We start from the raw sequence: 25,187 nt of genomic DNA, 5'->3' as shown, positions 1-25,187 counted from the left end.
ATAGTCGGTCCCTGGATTTTGTCGGAGGATGGATAAATAAATGGATCAGCAGTTGAATACAAAATAAGATTTGGGAGATGCTGTGATGGGGACAAAATCAGCCATGAGGACATTTCCTGACTGTCCCCAGCGTTAATGTGCATTTGTCTACATTAGATTAGCATAATGAAATTACAGTAAAGCTCTTGAGGTTGTCTCTCAGAGTAATATATGATTAAGTTTTGTGATAATGTGAGTGTTTAGGGAAATAGGAGTGTGCCTCGGGTCACCTCGGGCTGGGCTGGGGACGCGGTTCTGCATCCCCCATTCACTGGGGCTGGAGGAGGATGAGGAGGTGAGGGGAGGACTGGGCTCAGGCAGCGGAGACGAGCACAGAGACCTAGACTGAGACACACCACAGAAAAGTCTTATTTTATAATTATATATCATTATTATAATTTATAGTAAATTAATAATTAAAATAAATTAAAATATATTTTTTAAACATTTAAAATATTTTATCATTTTTATTGTTATATTTTTTTTCATAATTATACAGTACATGCCACTTTTATGAGCTCATATTAAAGGGATAGTTCACCCAAAAATTTGAATTCTGTCATCATTTACAAAGCCTCATGTTGTTCCAAAGACTTTTGTTCATCTTCAGAACACAAATACAGATATTTTATTGAAATCTGAGAGATTTCTGTCTCTCCATTGACAGCCACGCAACTGACACTTTGACGCTTCAAAATGTTCATGAAGAGATTGTAAAACTAATCCATATGAATTGAGTGGTTTAGTCAACATTTTCAGAAGAGACACGATCACTTTATATGATGAACAGATTGAACTTGGGCATTCATTCACATATAAACATTCATCAACTCACACATCAGTTGTGGTAAACGGAAGCTCAAGCATGTTCACTTGATGTGCGAGAACCAATGAGGTTCGTTCTCGTGTTACGCAGCTCGTTTGAGCTTCAGCTAGAGGTTTGTTCTGGTGTCAAGCAGGTTCGGTTGAGCTTCTGTTTATGTTCGCTGATCAATGTTTATATGTGAAGTCTCTTCAGAAAATTTGGACTAAACCGCTAAATTCATATGGAGGAGTGTGAGTAAATGACGACAGAATTTCCATTTTTTGGTGAACTAACCTTTTTAATTAGGAGACTACATGGAATATATATATATATATATATGAAGAGTTCAGATGCAAAAGCCTCTAAGTGCCATCTGAAATTTTCTTCTAGAATGATAATTTTTATCAAGCTTGTATATTTAAGTTCAGTAAATTCACTTAAATGGCAATGAAAATTACCTATTAATTGTCATTTAAGTGAAATTACTGAACTTAAATATACGAGCTTGATAAAAATGATCATTCTAGAAGAAAATTTCAGATGGCACTTAGAGGCTTTTGCATTTTGCATATGTATATACATTTTTTAATTTTATTTTTTATTTTTTAAATCCATTTTTCACACCGCAGGACTTAAGTGAACAGATAAAAAAAGCTAAATAAATAAGCATACAAATTATTCAAAATAGTGAAAAAAAGACAAAGACCAGACTAAAAATATACGTTTTCCGTTATTTTAAACTAAAATATCGATGTTGAAAAAAGTTTATGTCCATGCTATCTGTCAACTCCCCATTTATTTTCTCCCCTTACTGTATGTGGATTGAAAAGAGTGTTTTTGGGCTGAACAAATTACCAGAGGCTTGTTTCTATGTCCTGTAATATTATTTGTTACCTCCCAGAATAAAGCAATTAAAAGCTTGAAGTGGAATCTCAGTAGTGGTGTTAATTAAGAGCTAAAGTCAAGGGAGCAATTTGAAGAACCACATGAGAGAAACCACATCTCATAAAACAAGAGAAAAACGAAAGAGGCTGCAGCAGAGCCCTATTAAGGGATTTGTTTATATGGTTTTAAAAAAGCTTAAGTGTGCTGGTTGGATAGATGGTGTAATGAGGTCTGTGGAACATTTACCCGCTCACAGCCACTGAGTCTGCCTGAGGAACGCTTGGACCGAACCGACCGAGGGGGAGCCAATGCCAGACGTTCAGTGCTGTCCTGCCTGAAACCATGCTGGGAGACTGAAAGAGAAAAAAATGGAAATTCTGTCATTATTTACTCACCCTCATGACTTTATTCCATGGAGCTTTGGAATTCTGAAACGGTTTTGGAATTTTGAATAACACCCTGCCACACTTTTCAATCTCAAAAGTGGTCCATACGACTTGTCTTCTTAAAACCATCCGAAAGCTTTGTTCCCGGAACATACAGAAAATTCACTGAAAATCTTGTCATTCGCCTAGTTAATGAGATGTATTGCAGGAATGTTTGATTCATGAATAAGTGTTTTTCTGAGTCTGAAACAACTTATTTAACCACTCTGAATGATTCTTTCATTAATCGGATTCTCAGATTCTTTATGTTTCTTGAGCACCAAATCAGCATAGAATGATTTTTGAAGGATCATGTGACACTGAAGACTGGAGTAATGATGCTCTGGAATAAACAACATTATTTCACAACATTTCTGTATTTTTGTTTAAATAAATGCAGCCTTTGTGTGCATAAGAGACTTAAAAAACCTTAGCCAACCCCAAACTTTTGAACATAAGCGTAAATTAAACTTTTTGTTATCATTAAATTGTATTATACAATGGATCCAAAAAATTAAAAAAAGACACTTACTGTAAGTGACTGAATATTATTGTATTAGATATCAAATATTTTGTTATAAAATATCAAATTAAGTGGCATCTGCAATCAAATGCTGCAGAACTAACTTCACATTGCTTAGATATTTTGCAATTATCTATGTGTTCTCACAGAGTAACCACAGGTGTAGTTCATCATATTAACTATGAATGTGTTTCCCCAATGTCTGACAACCAGAAAGGGTTTTTGTCTCTATTTTGAGCAATACATTTATTGTTTTATAATTTTAAACCTAAAAAGCTTCTTTTTGAGAAATGTTTTACTTGAAAAGTGTGCTTGTGCTTTAAATGAGGGTTAATTGTTTATACACTTCTTGGGGCCATTGCATATTCCCATTTTATCATCCACTTTGCTCTCTAAATATCAGTATCAGAATCGGCCATTAAAACACCATATCAGACATTCACTAATCTGCAATACCTGGTTGTGTGTTAATATCCAGGAAGTTCTGGTCCTTGTCTGTAGAGAAGCAAAGGTCCTCCTGCGGCCCAGAATGCCGTGTGAGCGGCGGTCCGTTCCTGCGAGGCTCGTCGTTAAATGATCTCTGTTTTCTGGTCGACTCTTGCGTGACAGTGTTATTCGTAGTGCCCTCACTAAAGGGGTTATGCAGCGAGTTCCAATGCACCAGCTCTTTCTTTGGCTGAGAATTGGGGGCGGAGTTAGGACTGGGTGTCGGCCTATTACTACCAGCTCTGCTTTGTGCAGCTGCCTGCGCCGCCAGCGCCGATTGGTGCGTTGGACTCCCTATCATAGTAATAGCGAAAGGATCATCCGGAGACTCTGGAGGCGGGACGCTACGATCTCTTTTCCTGTCTCGCTCCTTGCGGGAGGAGGATGGGGGAGGGAGGGTTTTAGTGTCATTCAGAGAGACGGAAAAGGGATCGGTGCGGGTTTCCACAGCCCTGCTATCCCTGGTGGGCCGAGGGGGAGTCGGGACCCAGGCATCAGGTGGAGGCAGGTTGTCTTTGGGGGCGGAGCGTTCAAACACAGCCAGGAAGGGGTCTTCAGGAGGGATGTGTTTACAGCTCCACACACAGGGCTCCAGTTCTGAAGACGCCAGGCTGTGGGAGAAGGCCGGGAAGCTGAAGGTGGTGGGCTCGACGTTTGGTGGGGCACGTGGAGAACGTAGATTGGAAGGCCAGGCATTGGTGGGGTCGTCCTGTGGGAGAGGAGACCGACCGGGCGAGGGGTCGCGGAATGCGGCCAGGAATGGGTCAGAGGATCGGCTCAGGTTTACAGAGTCTTTAGATTGAGTTTGATTAGACGGCCAGGCTGCCCAAACGTTGGGTTCAGGGGACACTCCAAGGGGCTGATGGGAAGGCGAATCCAGTCCAGAATCCTCCACATTCTCAGGAGAGGACGAATCCGAAGAGAATGCGGCATCTGTCAAACATGAAGAAAAGTCTATTACTGATCAGAAAGGAAATTTCTTAACAGATAGGATAAGGAAAAGACTGACTGCAGAAACATAATTCACATTCCACTTTTGTCCATAATTGAATAATTGATGCTTTAATGCCTACACAAGCAGTTCTGCTAAAGCGAGTCAATTAATTCTTAGAATATTGTAACGCACACTTTGGCACACATTAGGCTAGTTTAAAGCTTTTAATTCTCCGTTATTTTAAAACACTGTAAGAGAATAGCTCATCCAGTCGATTCTCATCTATCACAGTGATGAGGCCGGGGGTGGTGTGTGTGCTGCTGGAGATTTACATTTAGATGCAGCAAAGGCGTTCTGGAGCTGCTCTCTGCCAGTAAAGCTGTGGGATTTAAAGGCCGACTCCAGAGGAGGTCCAAACAGGGCGTCCGGACCAGATGCTGTGGAACTCAACCTGAAGAGATGAGAGGGGGAAAAAAGAATCTTTAAATGAATGATTGAAATAATATCAAGTTTGGGAAATTAATACTTTTATTGAGAAAGAATGCATTAAATTGTTCAAATGTGACAGTATAGATTTGATGTTACAAAAGATTTCCATTTCAAATAAATGCTGTTTCTTTGAACTTTCTAAGAATCCTGAAAAAAAAGTTACCACTGTTTCCACAAATACATTAAGCAGAACAAAAGTTTTCAACATTGATGATGAATAAATTATATTAATAATAAATAAATTCTTGAGCAGCAAATCAGCATATTAGAATGATTTCTGAAGAATCATGTGCCTGAAGACTGGAGTAATGATGCAGAAATTTCACATGAATAAATTACTGTTCACAATCACAATATTACTGTTTTTACTGTACAATAAATTTACTGCCAAATAAAATGCAGTCTTGGTGAGCATATGAATCTTCTTTCAAAAATGTACCAACCCCAAAATTTTGAACACTGTATATAATCAAAATAATATAAATAAAAAAATCTTACAATATTCAAATCTATATTTCTATAATTTAAATAAATCAATTTAATCAATTCAATTTAACATTTCTTTTTTATTTATTTAATAAACTGCCTTTTCGTTCAGTTTGTCCTCTTCTTGCTCAACCTATGGTATGAGTTTGGGGCACACATTCTTATTCAGCATTTAGCATTTCTGCATTAAATGCCACGAAAATTACATCTTTCACCATTAAATCTGCATTTTTGCATATTAAAGCATTCAGTAATTATGCTGTATGGGAAATCTCTCTGTACCTGCTGTGATCTGGGCTGGATGTGGATCTACGCAGACTCTCCTGTTCTCCCTCTGTACAACAACAAAACATTACTTTATTGGACAATATAACAGTATAATAATAAAATAAACAAGTTAAGTAAGGGGTCATTTAGAAGATGCTTTCATCCAAAGTGACTTACAGTCCACATATTATAAGGAGTCTCCCTGGAAAAATATTAGGTTAAGTGCTTTTCTCAGAGTTACATTGGTGATTGTTTATGGATCATCCCTTTTAGGTTCAAGTTTTAGTAACCAGCCTAAATCTTTACCCATTACACCGCACCACACCCATAAAACGTAATGTACAGCACAATTACTGAGTAATAAATATAACAAATTTTAATCATAAAGTTCACGTACTATCAAAATAGTACCATTCCTCTACATGACTAATCTCTGCAAATACGTTTGAGTAATAGCCAGCCTGGGAGGAAGACAGCCTTAAACTTTTTTCTTCAAACCACACACCAAATTGTTTCCAGCTATTATTGTCAAAACCCACGATACAAAAATAGAGCTTATTCTGAGGCAGTAATTACAGCAATTCAGCTGACCAGAGATCAGTCGGTCAATATAAGACAATAATGACAGTGCTGTTATGATGCATGACGCTGACCCCAAGGTCAGCTGGATTGCAGATTGCTGTGATTAAGGTGTCAGATTGAGCTGTTTGTGAGATAACGACATCTATTAATGTAGACACAGGAGGTGGGACATGTCTGTGTCATTGTGGCCATTTGAGATGGCTGGCTGAAATCACAGGAACAGTCACAGGAACACTGCATGAGCAATGAAAAATGAATGATCATAACTCTGGCTGTAAGAGCACAGAAGTTGACGTCTGAGAAGTGTGACCGACCTCTCTGGGGAACACTTTCCCCTTCCCCTTCAGATCGACCTGCTGAACTGGAGTTCCCTGTAACAGAGGAAGAGGACACGTGAGAAATATCCACACTAACATACATACACAATATTGTCTGAGATATAAAGAGCAATATAAGTGAACTTACTTGAGAGCTGCTTCTTTACTGACACCTACAGGATGGGATGAATGACATAAAGTGTCATTACTACTATTTAGTCAATGTTTTGCTCCATATTTTTCATGATTTGCTGTCTCATTTATTTTCCTAAACAAATAATATGACACACTGGACTTTCCTCTCTTGCCATTTTTGATGCATCATTTTGCTTTAACGTGTGTTTATGTGTAGGTTTTCTGAGCTAATTTTAGATCATTTTATAGACATGACTGGCAAACTAGTAAAATCTTGTGCACCCTGACTAACAGAAGTTGTATAAAGCCAGCCAATCAGGTTAAAGCAGTTTAGTTTGCCATTTTTGAGTGAAAAATACATCATATGTTTTGTGAGTGTATTTGTCACCTATGATTAAGTTATTGAGAAACTAAAATGTCAGATAACAGGGGAGATTACCAAGACAATGTGAGTATTATTCAGCTAGTCTTTTGATCTCAACTTGTAGAATAAACAGCTTTATATATCTTTTATATAGTATATGTAAAAAAATATATATAATATAAAACACACTTACACACACACACACATATATACAGATAGATAGATAGATTTATCGCATCTAACAAAAAGTTTGTAAATATGTACACACACACAGGTTTAAGTATAATGACTCTCTATAAAAGTCTATCATCAGTCTCATTTCAGCTATCAAAGATTAAATACCCCCATCTCTTACCGCTCTGTTAGGGGGCAGGGTCAACGCCCCCACTGTGGCCTTCAGCTCCAGTTCATTGGCTGCTGAGTTGCTACGGTTACTGCTGGCAACCGGTCGGATCTGGATGTGAAATTTTTTGGGTTCTTCATCATCGAAATCCGAGTCGCTTGAGTAAAAATTTCCCTCCTTCTCCTCAGCAGAACAACGTAGAGAGCAATGCTGTTAAGGAGCAAATCCAGACACCATACAGGATACACATGTACTCACACACAGGTACAAAGAGGGACCAGAAAACACACACGGACACAAATAGACATGAGTGCAAATGTACAAACACAGCTGAATAAATAAACTGCACAAATGAACAACCTATTTAGGGACACTACTGAGTTTCGTATCCTTAAACACCCCTCACAATGAACTTAACTTCTCAGGAATCTAAGAGTAACACCAGACCCTCATTATGGTCCAAAAGTCTGAAGCCATATTGAAAATAAGGGATTCAAAATCAAATAAATGTTATGACAAAATTAATGAAAGATATTTAAGATTCTGCACTTTTTATAGGTCATTAAAAAGTAAACAAGTTGCTCTTTTGATAATTTTTTTCAATCGTTATCATGTTTTACAACTTGTGAAGTTAATGCAGATTGAGTGCTTCTTCATTTAGAACAAAAGAGCAACAAACTGAATACTAAGACATCTTCAAATTCAAGTCAATTTCTTCATGTCAACAGCAGATAGTATAAATGTATTAAACTGAATTGAAGCATTTTTAGTGGTCTCAAACTTATGGACTCCACTGTATGTAAACACACATACACACTTCTGCACACGCACACTGTACACTCTCACTGCATCCATGCCTGATGGTTTACTCTGAAGGATATCATTCTGGTTGACGTCTGCACGTATGACAAAGCCCTCGTCGTCCACTTCGAGAGGTGAGTTCTACACACAAGCACAAACAGACAGCACAAGCTCACAATAAGAAACAACATTTAAAGGCACAGGACATCAGCTGACAGAGTGATGAATCTTTGCAGGTCTGTAGCGTGCATGTGGTCTGTCTTTCCCTCATAAACATACAAATGCTGTTGCCATGGCTCACATTAAAACAGCACTAATGTTTTAAGAGAGTCTGACTAAAGCTGAAGTCTTACATAACAGCCTGTAACAAGTGTGTGTTTATGTAGGATCTCTGGCAGTCAGTGGGCTATCAGACATTCATTAAACACCCTCAGTATTATTGACAAGGTTAAATATAGCTTAATGAGGTAACCAGACCATGCCAGACACGTCACTCTCTCATACACACTGAGGTCTGTGTAGAAAAAGAGTCTTCAGTTTTCCAAACAGTGGACAGTATGTCTGTGTGTGTTTGTGGAGAAGGGTTTATATGTCCTTAGAAGTTAGCTAAATCTGACTAAATCAATCATACAGCAGAATGATGTATAGTAAGTCAGATTCACCAACAAATGACTCTTGTGATTAGTTTCTTCATAGTGCATAATAAAACATATACATCATAAGCAGTGTACTTTGATTCACTAACAAATTATTATTTAAGTTCTCCTAATGAATGATTCAAAAAGACTCAGAAGGTTATGAGTTATGAGTTTGAAGTCTATCAGTCTTTGAGAGGTCCTCACTAATACAACATCTATGGTCTGTGTATGCGTATTAATAAACTAACAACTGTTTGAGATGAGACTTTTTCAGATGCTCTAAGAAGAGTTGCAGAAGTTTAACCAAGAACAGCTGATAATACATGACTAGTAACCTGAACCTGTTCTGTGAGTGTAAAATCAATAGTGTGTGCGTGTATGTGTGTGTGTGTGTGTACACAGGTTTTGCTATACTTGTGATGGTCAAATGTCCTCACTTATATAGTGAAATATTATGACAGCATTTTCTGGTCCTCACTAGTTGAAAGGACTTATAAATAGACCATAAACATGCTTTTATTTAAATCTAATGTTTCTGTAATGGGTAGGTTTACGGGTATGGTTGAGTTAACGGTAACGTAATATAAAATCAATGGAAGTCTATGCAATGTGATGTCCTCACTAATATTGTGAAACAAACGTGTGTTTGTGTGTGTGTGTGTGTGTGTGTGTGTGTGTTATGAGAACTCACAAGAGCATCTGCCACAGCTGAATCCCTAGAGGACAAAAGAGGTATGAAAAGTTATTCGTTATTCAGTATATAACAATCTAGAAGAATTGGTCACTGAAAAACTCATTTTGATCAACCGCTGTTGTGAATTATTGTGGGTGTTACTCTGAAAGTCTATGGTGGTTCCAGCCTTGATCTATAACATTTAAATGTATTGTGTTTCACATGAATGCATGACTCACGTTGAATCGGGTTCCTTGTCTCTCTTTCCTAAGCCAGGGATCCTGAAGGCTTTAGCCCGACTCTTTTTACTGTTCTCAGATACCAGGGAGGACAGATACTCCTCAAACCCTACTGGACCTTATCCACACACATACAACACAGCATTTAACGAAAGTTTGGAGCACAGCATTACATTTTGAAAGTCACTATATGGCAAAATCTAAAATTTGCAGAAGAATGATTTTCAATGCATTATTATCCAGTAAAACAGAAATGCAATATAAAAGTCAATCAATCAAATGTGCTGAATATTTTATTAGACATTTCTCATTTCTTCTGGGGCGAGTTTTTACACATAAATTCAGCCTGGTCCTAGAGCATACTGAAAATCCATTTATATCTTTGGCCAGCCTTTATCTATGTCTGAGAAACCAGAAAGTTTTTCTGGAATGATAGATGTAACCGAAAAGTGTTTTATACGTCTGTGACTCACCAGGTCTCTCCTTTCCTGTTCCCTTCTGCTCTGTAAACTTCTGAATGAGGTTCTCAATACCAATGTTCTCCACGTTCTGCTTGAATTCCTCATGGACCTAAAGGTGATAGAACAAGATTTAATCAAGCACAGCTAATCGAGACTATGCTGACTAGAACAACTCTGAGCCTCAGAGCCTATTCTTCTGAACAGTTTTCAGCACTATATTAGAAATCAAACAGAATATAGGAGAAGGTAAAATCTCAAGAGTGAACGCGAGCCATACCTGCCCAACCTGTACGTGTGTGTCTTCAATGGAGTGTGAATACGCTTTGATCAGTAGTTTCATCTGCCGTAAATGAGCCTCCTCAATGTCCTGAAATTTCTGCAGATGTGGAAGGATAAATGTAAAGAGTCGGTCAAGTTTTTAAAACGTTCATATTTGATGAAAAATACAGTAGAATAGTAAAATTGTGATTCAATATAAAAAAATGAAATAACTGTTTTCTACTTTAATATACTTTAAAATGTACTTTATTTCTGAGCCAGTCTTCAGTGTCACATGATCTTTCATAAATCATTCTGATATGCTGATTTGGTGATCAAGAAACATTTCTTATTATTATCAATATTGTAAATGGTTGTTCTTAATCATTTTTGTGGAAACCATGAAACATTTTTATCAGGATTGGATGAATAGAAAGCACAAAATAACAGAATTTATGAAATAGAAAAGTTTGATAACAATGTAAAAAATCTTTCTTGTTTGATCAATTTAATTCTTCCAAGCTGAATAAAAGAATAAAAAAATCATATTAACCCCAAACAGTAGTATTGTGAATCTTCACAATATAGCACAATTTCCTTACTGCTTTAAAGCCGTTAACAAACAACCTAACAAAATTGAAAGAAAAACTGAAAATTATGTTTCTTAATGAAAGTTCAGTTATAAAACATAAATATATTTTAGAAAATAATTATAATCTTCACTGCCTACTTTTTGTCATTACCGTCATATATTAATTATATAAATCTTCTCAAGGTCTTGCTTCAATATTTGATCCTTTTTTTGGAAATGTTTAGATTTTGCTTGAGTAACAGAACCGGCCCTAGCATTTAACGTGGTCAGCCTCTATAATTTTAAGATTATTGTTGATGCCCTAATTCAGGGGATCCCATGACTCCAGTGCTCTCAGAGTGAGGTCAGGACTTCTCTTGCATTTTACAGATTCATCCTTCGCTCTCAAATTATTCATGCATGCAGGTCAACACCAGGCAGAAATAGACTGTAGGCATGTAATCATTTTGTCAAACAGACTGCTTTAATGGCACTCGTAGTCATGGTAACTTCACATGGCTTTATTGAGCTCATTGAAATTGCTCCGAAGGTCTTGATTATGATAACTTGCGAGCTAACCTAGCTTATTATCTGCTTTAATGAAGTTTCACACATGCGACAAATGCGCTCAGCAGGGATGGGAAAAACCCCTCAACTGTCAAATCACCAACCTGTGCTGATTCACTCATTTTCTGTTCAAAGTCTCCTCCAGCACGGTTAAACTTCTCTATAGACCCTGTAAACGACTCAGCTGCCTTTTTCGATTTCAGCTCAGCCTGAGAAAAGAGAAAGAGGCAGATGAAAAAAATATATTGCAAGAAGGCTACCAGCTTAAAGGATTAGTTCAACCAAAAAATTAACAAGCTGCAGCCATGTCATTCCAAACTTCAACTCATAGACTTTCGTTCTTCAGTGGAACACAAGAATCATGAAGAATTGTGCAGCTGCTCGCTTTTTTTCATGCTTTTAAACTTCAATTCAAAGTTTAAGTCATTATTCTGAGAAAATCTTGACATCTGCCAAAAGTAGTAATGGCAGCTTCGTTAACAAATTGTGTTTTTTCAATGAATCAGTTGACATGGTTCACAAAACTGCTTCATAAATCAAACTGACCCGGTTCTCAAGTCCAACAAATCTGTGAATAACTTAAATTTGAACTTTTTTCAGACACAAGCACCTTTTCCAGCTCTTTCTGAGGCACTCCCTCTTTGCGTAGTCTCTCCAGCTCTACACACTTGCTGTGGTAGCCTTCTCTGGCCTTCTGCAGGTGGGCGTTCTGCACCTGAAGAGACTGCACTGACTCCAGAGTACCAATCACTTCCTCTTTCGTCTACACAAGACACAACATAGTTAAATATAGGGTACAACAGGGCTAAATGCACACCTTAAGAAGAATGTGCTTTTGACTTCTCCCACAGTGTTTGATTGCAAAAAAAGAAAAGAAAATTGGATTAAACATTGATGGAGCAACATATTTTGTGTGAAAATAAATCATAAAAGTGGTTTATTTTGTTGAAAAATCGTACAAACGTATGAGGTGGCAAGGTGAGCCTTTTACCCTACACACATTATTTATGCAAATACTTTAGCCAAAAAGTTCATACTTGTTCAAAACAACCACTTTAGCAAAGTGTGTACTATTTTCTGTTTATTTTGATCAATAAAATAATTCAGTTTAATAATTCCAATAAATATACTTTAATTATACAATTTGTTAATATAAAAATATATTTAAAAAATACAGAAACAAAAAAATATTTCTAAAAGTAAAGATTCTGAAAGCATTTAAGGAGATCCCATAATAATTAAATATAGATTTACAGTAGTAACAATACATTATATTTTATTATATGATATGATTGATATCATATTTATAAATATGATGGTTTCATTATAAATATGGCTGACACACCCAACTTACCATCTGAATCTAACCATGTCATGTCAACAAATGGAAAAGTCAGCAGACTGTTTATTATAATTTTAATTCTTGTGCCTTTCGGTGCCTTTTACCCTACCCCCAAATACCATACTTTTACATATTCTTCCGTTATTTAATTAGCTTGAACAAAATTGAAAATCCTTAATAAGACCTCTAAATAATTTTAGCGATTCTCGTTTGCTACTTAAATTTACAAAATGTTAAAACACCAAATATTAGATCAAATTACAGCAGAATCAACTTTGTGCTGCTGCCCACGATCAGACAAATGTCCACGTGCATCTTGAAAAGCAGATGTTTTGTAAAGTGCTGCGGCAAGTTTTTGGTTCGGTTTAGAGGAAAATCAAATCAAAGGCACTTTTTCCCTTGTGCGAGTTTAACCCCGTTGTACCTTACAATCAAGATTTTAAGCACAACATTAGTCAATGCACTCAATGCACTCGTTCACATCAGACTGAAGTACTGCAGGGGATCGGAAACATTGTGGTGGACACTTAATGAAAAACAAAACAGCGATGAACAATTGTGGGTACATAGCCAGTTATTTATCAAAGGCATGTGCAAAGATTCTATCCATTTAAAAAACATTTACCTTGCGGTGAATTTTGACCTGCTCCTCACTGTACTTGCTGATGTCACGGATGAGGTCATTCATCTTCCTCATGAGCTCCAGGTGGCAGAGGGCCACTTTGTCCGAGGACACACGAAACACGTCCCACATGGGGGCAAACGTGCTGGAAAATTGAAGCAGGTGGTTAGATGCTAATGAAAGGAAGTGCATAAGCCGCTCAAGTTTTTTTTTTTTTTTTTTTTTACAGCACAGCATTATTAGAAAAACAACAGATTTCCATGTCTTTGTAAGTCTACCTCTTTTCAAACATAAAGTTCATAGGAAAAAAATGTATATAAAAACTGCATGGCCAAATAAAAAGTTTAGATTTCTATTAGCTTTGTATTTATGCTCGTAAATCTTTACGAATTTGACTCTATGCCAACTTTGCACCTTTGCAAAGTCAGTTTTTACATTGTTAGAGCACTGCGTGATTGTTTTGACAACTACTCTAGCACATGCTTGTGCAGACAGGAAGTGAGGTGAAGAAAGCAGAGGAAAGAGCTAACCATAGCAATGACTTTTCGTCCAATTACACACAGCCACATGTACTCATGCACAAAATAAAAATACTTGCAAGCAATTCACTTGAATCTCCCTGCTGATAAGTATCTGTAAGCCAGCAGCAGGACTCTTTTCAAGAGAAATCTTTTCAATGTTTTGTTCATCTCCAGGTGACATAAATCCAAAGATAATGGTGATTTTCAACACATAATACTCTCATAATAACAGCAATGAAACCACTCACCCAAGAGGGCTTCCATTGCTAGCAATCTTGGCGAGTTTGCTCATGGATTTCGAGTAAGTCTCCTCAATGGCTGCCCTTAAATGCAAACACAAATACACACAAAGTGTCAGCAGGTAATCGCTTTGCAAAAATACTTTACCAACATTAATGCTTCAAAGTTCACAAACAATTCTTCAGTGCTGGGTGCTAAGTGTTTATATTCGCAATGGTACACATCAGGACAAAAACTGATGCAAGATGCAAGAGTGAAAAAAACATAGTTCATAGTAGCCACAGCCACAGCTGAAAACACCAAATATTTCTTATCAACCACTGTGTGATCTGCTTTCTCGATAAGCCAAGCTTTTTTGTTGGGAAAAAGGATGTTGTCATTATTATGCCAGTGCGCCGGGCTATATTGTTGGCCTTATCATCTTACTTGATTCTTATAAGTGAAATTTTGCTTTCTGTAGGGACGGTCAAGTCAGATTCTTCAAGGAACAGAGACACTTTGAGGCACAATGTCCTGAGTGGATACAAAATGGCCTTTTGGAAAATTGATTTATGTAATTTATTGCACAAGCTATGCTTTTATCAGGGACGCATTTGTCTCTTTCAGTTTCTCAGCACTCTCCTCCAGGGCTTTCCTGGACAGATTTCTAACACACACACAAAAAAATACAATTTAATCCTCTAGTCCATGACGGAGGGTGCCTGCATCCAACTCTATTATAACGGATAGAAGAGACTATGAAAGTTGGCAGTGGGCTTGGCGGAGCTCTAAATAGTCTCTGTTCTCTCTGAAGAATGAGAGAGTCATTATGGAGTTTTCATTTTAATTATTGCAATTAGCTCCAACTCAAGTGTCTACTACAGACCAAAAGAAATGCTCACACGTCCCACATATGCTGTCAGTGGAAGGGTGAAATGATCTTTCTTCATCTGTTTCATCCACTGCATATACACAAAGCATTTCTGACTTTCTGCACTGCCTTGCATTTGTGGACGTGTATGGGTGGACAGTGAGCACTTTGTTGACTGCTCTGCTCCTCTCCGGTTAGTGTGTTTTGACACTCCGGTGTTGTGTGCTGAAAGACAGCACTGTGGTGTGGAGAAAGCCAGTAATGGAACAGAGAGAGTAATTCGAGCAAAAAAGCAAAAGATAATATGTCATATGAAAAAAGATAACATACAGGCCCGGTTTCACAGACAGGGCTTAGATTAAGCCAGGATTAGGCCTTAGTTCAATCAGGACATTTAAGAAGCTTTTTTAAATGTGCCTTAAAAAACATTACTGGTGTGCATCTCGAGACAAAACAATGGCACTTACATATTTTAAGATTATGTCAAACAGCTCAAACATGAATATTAGTCTGGGCCTAGGCTTAAACCTTGTCTGTGAAACTGGGCAAAAATGATATCAGTCATAGCATTACATTATGCTACGCTATGTTGCGTTGTTACTGTAATGTAACATTAGGCTACACTTTATTTTAAGGTACCCTTGTTACAGTATTTTTTTACATTTTAAGTACTGAGTAATATTCATTAACAACATGTACTTACTATATAATTAGGGTTAGGGTTTGGTTTAAGGTTTGTTGCTTGTAATTATGCATAATTTGCTGTTATTACTAATAAGACAAAATATTAGAGTAGCATAACTTAATGTAACATTAAATAATAATAAGACAAAACAGCCCAACATAATATTATGTAGCATAATGTAATATTATATAAGATGAGAAAATATCAAATAAGAAAACATTCCAGTAATGTAATCTAGCATAACATAAAAAAATAATAATACTGTATGATAAGACAAAACATTACACAGAAAACATCATGTAACATCATATAAGACAAAACATTACAATAATGTGATGTAACAACATAAGGTAATGTAACAATATGTAAGATACAATAAATCAAATAAGATAAAACACATTAATGTAACAATGTAATGTAACAATATACAATAAGACAAAAAAAAAACACTAACACAAAATAAAGTCGAAAAATGTAATCTAACATCACATAAGATCAAATAAGACAAAGCATCTCTTTTAACAAAACGCAGAATAACGTAACATACCTTAATATGATCAGATAATACATGTCATGCACCCCAGCATGTCATGTCACATTAAATAAGATGTAATGTAATTTAACGTAAGAGTGTAACATTACTTTCTAAGATACAATAAAATCACATACGACAGTAACAACGTACAGTATAATACAGCATAACGTAAGACATTATCAAAATATTATAACATGAACATTCCACTTTGATGTAACTTATCAAAAATACAACAGCTACAGCTGAGTTACAAACACAAGAAGTGAGGAGTAGAAAACAAATTCCATGCCACATTCCTGTCAGTACCAGTTACACCATATCACCCCCTCCTTCCAATCACCATGACAACTCCTCCCAAAACAACACCTCACCTCTCGCGCACAAACTCAGCCAACTCTTTGGTGGCGATCTGTCCATGCTTCATGTTGTGGTAGAGAACGTCAAAGCCTGCATTCTTCTCTCCCTGTGAACAAACAAAAACACCAGCATAAGGCACATTCATGTAGTGTGTGCAAAATCAATCATCATTAAAATGTGTCAAAATAAAAATAGAAAGAGGAATTTGGAAGGCTGGGGTGTCGATTGTGAGCCATTGGCCACAGCAGGCACAGAATATGTGCAGTACAGAATGTCAGTATTTCTACAAACTTCTCATCATTTTCAGAACACATAAGAGATCAGAGTCAGAGAGAACTACAATAAACCAAGAGAAGGAACAAATAAAAATCTGCTGACTGGACAGGTTCCAAAATTGACTTTTTTTCCAATTGAAAAATGCAATGAAAAGTAAATAAAAGTTAAACCATATTACTCTTATGTTACTCATGTCACTGTACATGTTACCTCTATTTTAGGAACTGCAATGTAAGAATGACAGTCTGACTCAGTATTTTTTGTTTTGTTTTTGGCATAAAAGACACTGAATCAAATCAAAGACAAACAAAAACAAACCAAGCGTTTTTCTTTTATTGTCCACTGGTGTGGAAAAATTCCATTCGGAGAATAACCTGCCAAACCCTCATCCCTCTGGTTGTGAAATACACAACTGAAAATCTCGACAGTCATTTACAGAAATACATCTTTTTAAGGAAATAATACTTTTATCATACTTGATTAAAAAAAAGAATCATACAAATAATATAATACAATATAGCGCGCTAACTTCCGGAAATGAGTTTCTGTAGGGTGGGATGTCTGGTGTAGTGAAAAGACAACAACAAAAGAATAGGACAGCAGTGTGTGCAAAACATGCAACGTGAGCAAGGAGCACAACACTTCTCCCAGACTTCCCTCAAAGGCTAAGGCCCAGTAGGGGAGATCCTCAGATGATAACCTTTGGAACAAAGTAACAGCACATCCTGCGGTCAAAGTTAGCAAGTATAAAAATAGCCCCCTTTCTTTTAGCAAACAGAAAAATGTCAACAAAGGAGAGAGAGAGAAAGAAATGACAGAACCAGAGAAGTCAGTGGCCATAAATATCTCCAAACCACAGAAAGAACTTCCCAGGTATAAGAAGGATTGACAAAATTCCCACTGTTCAAAGATAGAAACTGGACAGGGCCAACTAAACTTGATTCCAGCAATCTACTGCAAAAGTGTTGCACAATATGAATTCTATACAAATTTTAAGGGGAACAATTTTGTTGATGTCAAGTACGAGTATTACAGATAAAGACATTTCTCTCCTCTCTTAAGTCACTTACTTAAAATCCTCCAGTAGTCAATAATTTTAGCTCTTTTATCTCATCTTTGATCATCAAAATTACATATTCAAATGTTTTTGCCTTAAAATAGCTTGAATGTAACTCTACACCCTTGCCTCATTTAGTATATGAGGTTCTATGAATATGCAAATGACCCCGCCTCCACTCACTCGCACCAGCTCAGAGATCCACTCGTTGACGATCACACGTTACAAGGTAGTTTGTGACGTCAGAAACACCAGCGATTTCAAACCGCGTTTTTGAGACTGTCTTTGGTTCACTGCAGTTTTATGGAGAAAATACTCAGCAGTGGTGTTGACTTATGAATTTGCACATGGTTTGTCTTAAAGCATATTAAAAACATCACATAGACATATAAACTACATTAAAAGCTTGATTTTCACCACAGGGGGGCTTTAAGTCTAAACTGAATCTCATTAAGAAAGTAAAAAACTCATGAGCAACAAGTCAACAGCTGTTATTTACGAGACTAGAAAATGAATTAGACTTTTGTAAATTTACATTTTAGTTTGACATTTAACAAAATTGATTTATCCGGGAATATTTTATTTATAGTTTGAATTTGAATCTGGTATATTTGAATTCTAGACATTTGTGACATTGAACAAAAACGTAATTGTTTTGAGGTCTATTTTACACTTTGTGTTTCTAAAGAGCAGATTTGTTATGTTCTGAGGTGAAATTAGCCGTAAATATTCAGATAAAAAAAACTGCAGATCATACAAAAAAGCAGGTCAGAGGTCAAGCTTTTGTGTCCCACAAGGAAAAGTAGAGGTTATCCAAATAGATTTGGGCCAATCAGAGAGCTGCTACAATTCTATAGTGAGGTGAAGTGCCAAAAGAGAACTGAACCAAATAAATCAATCTCATACTTTTGCTTTGAATCAAATGTTGTGGTTAGTTAAGTTTAAGGTTTTATTGAAAAATTATTTAAAATCCCTATATGAAAAAAAAAGGGTTCCTGAAAAAGTGGGGATCACTTTATGCTTTATGTTCCTGTGGCACTATAGTCAAATCCAGACTAGGTATCAGTTACCCATGGACCCTTCTGGTGTTCAGTTTCAGTCTTTTTATGCTGTACTTGTTCACAGTATAGTGCTGTTTAAAGAACCCTGGTCACAAAACAACAGTTGGACCAAATGGACCAGTTGCAACCAACATGTAATTTCAATGTTAGAACGAAATGAAAAACAACAGCTGATGTTTGTTGTGTAGCCAGTATGCTTGTTGAAACCTGACCCCTTTGGAAAGCTGATCTCCCATGATTCTCTCTGCTCTGCCCACACAGCACAGGTACAACAGCACCCCTTCTAAAGCCGTCTTTCCTTCTCTCACTCTATTCTGCCTCTTTCTCTCACTTCCCTCTTTCTTTTTATATACAGGACGGTAAACAACTATCAGGCAGGCTTAAACAGACCCCTGGATTCCTCAGTCAGAATTCAGTGCTGAAAGCATATGGAATGATGGCCCATCTGTGGACAGTCTGTTCTTTCATAGCTTCATTCCCTGAAGTTCATTTGCAAAGCATACAGCAGTATCTGCCATTCACCTTTTCTAACATGATGCCGCCACAGAGGACGCTTTATGTTTAAGCATGACAGACAGGGAGCGAGAAACAAAGCGTAAGCTTGGCTGCGATGACATTAAGCAGAGCTGCAGGTGTTGAAAGAGGAACTCCAATCCGCTCGGTATTAACGTGTCTCTACCAAGATAGCAGTTGCTAAAGCGACAGGGTTCCCCTGGAAACTGTGAGAGAGTGGGAGACACATGACAGCTCATTCCATAAGGTGAGGGGCATACGATACGTGTGTGTCAGTGCTGAAGTATTCTGTCTTGTTCATCACAAGTCCCAGGACTGTTAAAAATCAGTTTGACCTCTCCTCTAAGGAAGTGGAGAAAAGCTTTGATATATATTTTATATTATAAAATTATTATAAATACTATAAATAAATAAAATATTGTAATAAAAAATGCATTAACTCTAATGTATGAAATATTTGTATAGCACCTTTCACACAAGAAAAGCAGCTTTACAAGCATTACAAGAAGCATCAACATGAAAACAAATAAAAAACATAATAATATAAAATGAAATCCACTTTATAATGATAATAAAAGACGACAAAATTAGTACACATAAAATGCATTGTGACACGAGATGTAAATATGCTAATTAGCCCCGCCTCCACTCACGCCACCAGCTCAGAGATTCACTCGGCCAACTTCCTGAGGTAAATGCTGACGTCGGACACATAACAGAAATTAATATGATTAGCCTTTTGCTTGAATACGTTATCAAACAGCTAATAATGTATTGCTAATGTTACACAAACCATGTTCCTGTCCAGCATCTCAGAGTCAGGCATATAGTTCATCATAACTTCGTAATATCCATCATATCTTACACTCGCTCGCGATTTTTCATATCACCAGAAAAATATACTGGGATAACCTGGCTTCTTTCACGATTCCCCTGATAGTTCGCATCTAAAGCCCGCCTGCACTTTGACGTGATTGGTTACAAAGTAGTTTGTGATGTCACAGGCCAGCGATTTCAAACCGCGTTTTTGAGACTGTCTTTGGTTCACCGTAGTTTTAAAGAGAAAATACTCAGCAATGGTGTTGACTTATGAATTATGAACACCACATAGACATAAACAACATTAAAAGCTTGATTTTCACCACAGGGGGGCTTTAAAAGTTTTAAGAGAGCTGGATTCCCTAAAATCTGATTGTAATGTGTTAAGTCATTAGTGTTGAGAGCTATATTCTGAAAATGGTTTATAAATCTATTCAGGAATCATTTCAACTTAAAATTTTCCCATCATGCCATGTCTATGTGTTTCTCTTTTGAAAGTAAGTCTGAACATGAGGCTGAACATCCAACAGCACCACCTCACAATGATAACCTGTGTTAGCCTGCAGAACTAACCAGTCTCACTTGATTTTAATTAACCCTATGCTGTAAACACACAAGCAGCATGTAAGAAGGTCTAATATGGAGTTTGATGAATAAGCCATGTCTCATGGAAGTTGTAATTAGAAGATTGCAGGATGTTCCAGTGCCATGATCCTCGGGGCAATGAGGCAATCATGTGAGGCCCAATAAACACAAAGGACAAGCAACAGAACAGAACACTGTAGTCCCTCAAAAAACCTTTTCACATTCAAGTGTCAGTGCAGGTCGATGAGTTCACCATGGCTCGAGAAGGAGAAGGACTGCGTGATTTTTTTCTTGCTCAACATCAATTCTTAAAGTCCCAAGATCTATCTTTTATAGACCTCTAGTTCGGCTGTGAGAAAACTTGTATGTACAGCTCTGCCCATCTGATTCCTGAAACAAATGGCTCTTATGAGTTGATTCTTTTACGAAAGAAAACAGATTTGACTCCATTTGAAATACTGCTCTGTATAAATTAGAGCATTACAAGAGAGAGAATGTTTCCTCTCTATGTAAGAAAATGTAAATGTTTTCATCATCATTTGTATCTTCATCAGAATCTCGGACGAGATTGTTCATAACAATGTGTATGTTGGATATTTGATTATTTGCTCATTTCCCAGAATTCCCTCCAAAGGGGCTGTAATGGTCTTACTGCTGACTGTGCATTATAGTTAAAACACACACACATGGCCCAGTCCTGTCACCTGTGATGAATAACTGCATTAGCTTTTAGGTGAGAAAGAGGGAAATCATTGACTGACCTAAAGTATTTCATCCTCCTCTCTTTTACCTTTAGACGAGTCTTGATTAAATCACACGAATGGGACAACAAGACAGATATAGTGTATCAGTGATGTTTATCTTGAATTGGAGATGGAGACAGGGCTATACATTAACTTGAGGATTTCTCCGACTTCTGTTCTTTGTTCTTCTGTTGTTTTTTTAATGAAATGCTATTTGTTGATTACATGCACAAGACAAAAAAGCCTCTCTATGACAGTGGAAACTGATGGATCATGACCCAAAACCCAACTGAACAGGGACAAATAATGATTTGCTCAGTAAGCATAATTTATATGCTGAAAGGAAGACACTGTTAAGTGTGTTCTAATCAGGTAACTAATTAACAAATTCTACTATTATAAAGGCATGGCTTATGTTTTGAATAATAAATATTCATGAACCTTATTTTTGAATTCTTAATTATACTGTTACTTGTCTGGATACTCTCAGAGGGTTACTAATCCATGACCAAATTAAAGATGCAATTAATATTCACACACTATACATTACTTTCCACATCAAACATTAATTATAAAAGCACAACACTATGAGAACGATGGACAGAAACGTCCATGCATGTGTCCAGAAATGAATTCAAAAAAACTTTCTCATTTGGATGGAAACCAACAAAAAGCAGCCAATCTGCCAATCTTAGTGTGAAAGGTAATCTGCGTATAATGTTCGTTTTTTCTGATGGTACTAGATAAGTTCATGAGGTTTAGGTGGCATATTTCACACGCACTGGTGTGGCCAAAGTAATTTTCACTAGCAAATGCGAGAAAATGCATGCTTTGTAGAGCTATTAAAGTATGACCGCATTTAACAACTTCTAGATCTAATAAACCCTCATCTTCCAAAGCTTCACGAATACTTTAATGTGAGACTGAAAAATCGACATCCAAGCTCGCAAAATTGAAAAAGAACAGTAAAAGTGAAACTAAATGAACTGATTAGGCTGCTAAATGAGCTCTCTGTTGTGAGACAACATCTGACAGCCTGCTGAACGCCCTGTTTTCCATCCGAGGAGAAAACAGATTGAAGACAGTTGTAAGGATGAAGACGTATGAGCTAAATAAGGAATGTGCTTAATCACTGCGATTGTGAATTCCCTCTCAGAGACTTAATTAATCATGCATTTTCAGTAATTACCCAAATGTGTCGTTTCAGTCTTTTCACACAGGTGTTTTTACTCAGTGCTGAAGAAACAGTCAGGGGTGCATTTCCTGTACAACTATATAGCTCACTGCTATATTAATCTGTTTGAGATCGAATTAACGCTAGATTTTGTCATATAAGTTACAGACATGGCATCTGAAGACCATTTCTACTTTATTACCAGACTCAATATTTGGCTCGTTCTTACATAATAGAGCACGTTCGCACATGCGCAGTCTTCAAACACGGTGCTTTAAATCTCTTGACCAACTAAAAGACGTAAATTACATTTGTATGTATTCTAAATAAATAATACGGGTTGTACTGAATGTCAGCTTGCTTATTTTGCTAAAGATAAGGATTTATTCAGTCTACATCTCATGTAAACTAGAAACTATGCTTCTAACCACAGCTCGAGAGCTGTCGTTCCAACCACACAAGTTTGCGATGCTGTTTGCGAACGTTCGTTGGAACGATGGTTTCGGGAAACACCAAATCGTTGAATTATGCTGATAACGACGGAACTTGCGACCATAGTTGGCAAACGATGCTTTCGGGAAACGCACCCCAGAGCAGGACGAACGCACACAACAAGACAAACACACACAATTATGATCATTTTACACGCACACACACACACTAGAATGACGATGAATTTCTTTAAAGGCAACATGAATCAGTATTTGTAATGTGTTCTATAATCTTTCTAAGCATTTATATATATATATATATATATATATATATATATATATATATATATAAATAAAATGTTTAGGGTGAGACATTTACCCATCAGGAATTGATTACATTGTCACTACTCTCCTCCTGAAACACCGCCAGCACTCATTGGTTGAAATTTAGGCAGCCTCGGTTCCATCAACCAAAAAAAGAAACTCATTTTGTGAATGAATCATGAATCACTTGATGAATCATGCACAAAAATACCAAAAATGTGTAATCAACTCAATTAACAAGATATAGGTATATATATACACACACAGCAGACTCACTTCTGCTTCCTCCCCTCTGACAGCACGCCAAATATGCATAACCTTTACTCTATTTATAATATGTAAGTGTGAACTCGTGAAAGGCCAATTTGATTTTATGTTGACTTTAAAAACTGCTTTTCGGAGTAACAGGAAAAAGTGCAGGCCAGAGCGTCTGCATACATCTGCATGAGCGATGGGAGGGGGTCGAGAGTGAATAATAGTTCTGCATGGATGCTTGGGAGTTTTTGGGGGTGTTTTACACCAGCTTTGTGTAGGAACACAACACAATAGAGGAGGTCTCTGCATCTACCACAGTCCTGCGACACAAAGCCAGACAATCACATGACCTGGCCAAAACTGGTCAGAAGACCAGAGGCTGCAACCAGACAGAACACAGTAGAGGAACTCAAAAATAAAACTCTAGTCAAGACTACAAATGAGAGATGGGGTGTTCAGCTTAAACAGGAGGGAACCAATCACTGTATGATGTTTATTTTAACATGACATTTAAATGCCACTTTACTACTTCTCAAACAAAACTAATTTGACGGCACAGATGTTGTAAGCTTCTCTAACATATGGAGGTCTTTATCTGGTAGGAAGGCTTCTGTGCTGGTGTGATGTGGCCTTCATTCAGTAGCAGCAGTTCCTGAATGTTCTGGCTTGATTTTCCTCCCTTCTTCCTCGTTCTTTGAGAGGGGCAGGCTAGGTATTAAAGTAGGACGCACCTGAAATAGCCCTACCAGGTGTGTGGAAAGTGCAGAACACGGCTGTCCTCATGGGAAAGCTGACAAAGCCCTGGCCCTCTGCTTTTGTTCTTACAACTTTTTTCTCTCTGTTCTTTCCTTTCGCTATCCTTCCTTCATACTTTCAATGATGTGACAGAAACAGTCAGCATATGAATCCCAAACTGCTTACAAGGCAACTGTATGAAACATACGCTGAGTAAACATTGCTCTTACTGTACAAAGCTAGAACATAAGCTTACATAAGCATAAGAACACAGACTTACCCAAAAATTGTTCTTGAAATACGCCATCTCCATTTAGAGGGTTCCTAGAGAGTTCTGAAAGAGAGAAGAAGGTGGTTATGCCCCCAGATATAATATTTAGAGGTGTTTTTTTTCCCAAACTGATTTTTAGGAAAACTCAGCAAAATTGTGAATTAAATTCATTTTCAAATAGTAAAATGTTTTCCTTTCATCTCAGTTTAATATTCAGAGAAATATAACTAATCATTTTCATATGTATAGCCAATTACTAATAAATAGCCGTTTTAAAGTTCTATACTATGGCCAAATTAATAATATTAAAAAAAAACACTCAAATTAAAATGAATCATTTTAAATTGCTACATTATAATGTACAGTATGAAAATATGATATTTTGGATTTTGAGATTTGCTAAAGATTACATTTAAAAGTGTTATTAAATTATTATTATTAAAAGATGAACTAAGTGAGCGTTAAATGACAGAAAAGTTCAATTATGTATTTATAAAATGTTT

General features: G+C 36.9%; 1 protein-coding gene across 1 annotated transcript in view; it reads right to left on the bottom strand.

The window, feature by feature from the left end:
- fcho1 (FCH and mu domain containing endocytic adaptor 1) overlaps positions 1-25,187 on the bottom strand; it is a 43,318-nt gene that overhangs the window by 4,068 nt on the left and 14,063 nt on the right. Inside the window, exons 2-20 of the mRNA XM_079896080.1 lie at positions 24,694-24,747; positions 16,455-16,546; positions 14,022-14,096; positions 13,256-13,397; positions 11,899-12,051; positions 11,393-11,497; positions 10,170-10,268; positions 9,905-10,001; positions 9,432-9,549; positions 9,211-9,235; positions 7,962-8,022; positions 7,093-7,277; positions 6,387-6,411; positions 6,236-6,292; positions 5,355-5,406; positions 4,430-4,548; positions 3,134-4,096; positions 1,976-2,082; positions 270-384 (exon numbers count right to left, since the gene is read on the bottom strand). Of these exons, the coding sequence (XP_079752206.1) occupies positions 270-384; positions 1,976-2,082; positions 3,134-4,096; positions 4,430-4,548; positions 5,355-5,406; positions 6,236-6,292; positions 6,387-6,411; positions 7,093-7,277; positions 7,962-8,022; positions 9,211-9,235; positions 9,432-9,549; positions 9,905-10,001; positions 10,170-10,268; positions 11,393-11,497; positions 11,899-12,051; positions 13,256-13,397; positions 14,022-14,096; positions 16,455-16,546; positions 24,694-24,726 (2,623 nt within the window). The 5' untranslated portion in view covers positions 24,727-24,747. The remainder of the gene's footprint in view (positions 1-269; positions 385-1,975; positions 2,083-3,133; positions 4,097-4,429; positions 4,549-5,354; positions 5,407-6,235; positions 6,293-6,386; positions 6,412-7,092; positions 7,278-7,961; positions 8,023-9,210; positions 9,236-9,431; positions 9,550-9,904; positions 10,002-10,169; positions 10,269-11,392; positions 11,498-11,898; positions 12,052-13,255; positions 13,398-14,021; positions 14,097-16,454; positions 16,547-24,693; positions 24,748-25,187) is intronic.

The sequence above is a fragment of the Squalius cephalus genome, assembly GCF_949319135.1.
Source record: "Squalius cephalus genome assembly, chromosome: 16".
Classification (NCBI taxonomy): domain Eukaryota; kingdom Metazoa; phylum Chordata; class Actinopteri; order Cypriniformes; family Leuciscidae; genus Squalius; species Squalius cephalus.
This window is presented reverse-complemented; position numbering and strand designations above follow the sequence as displayed.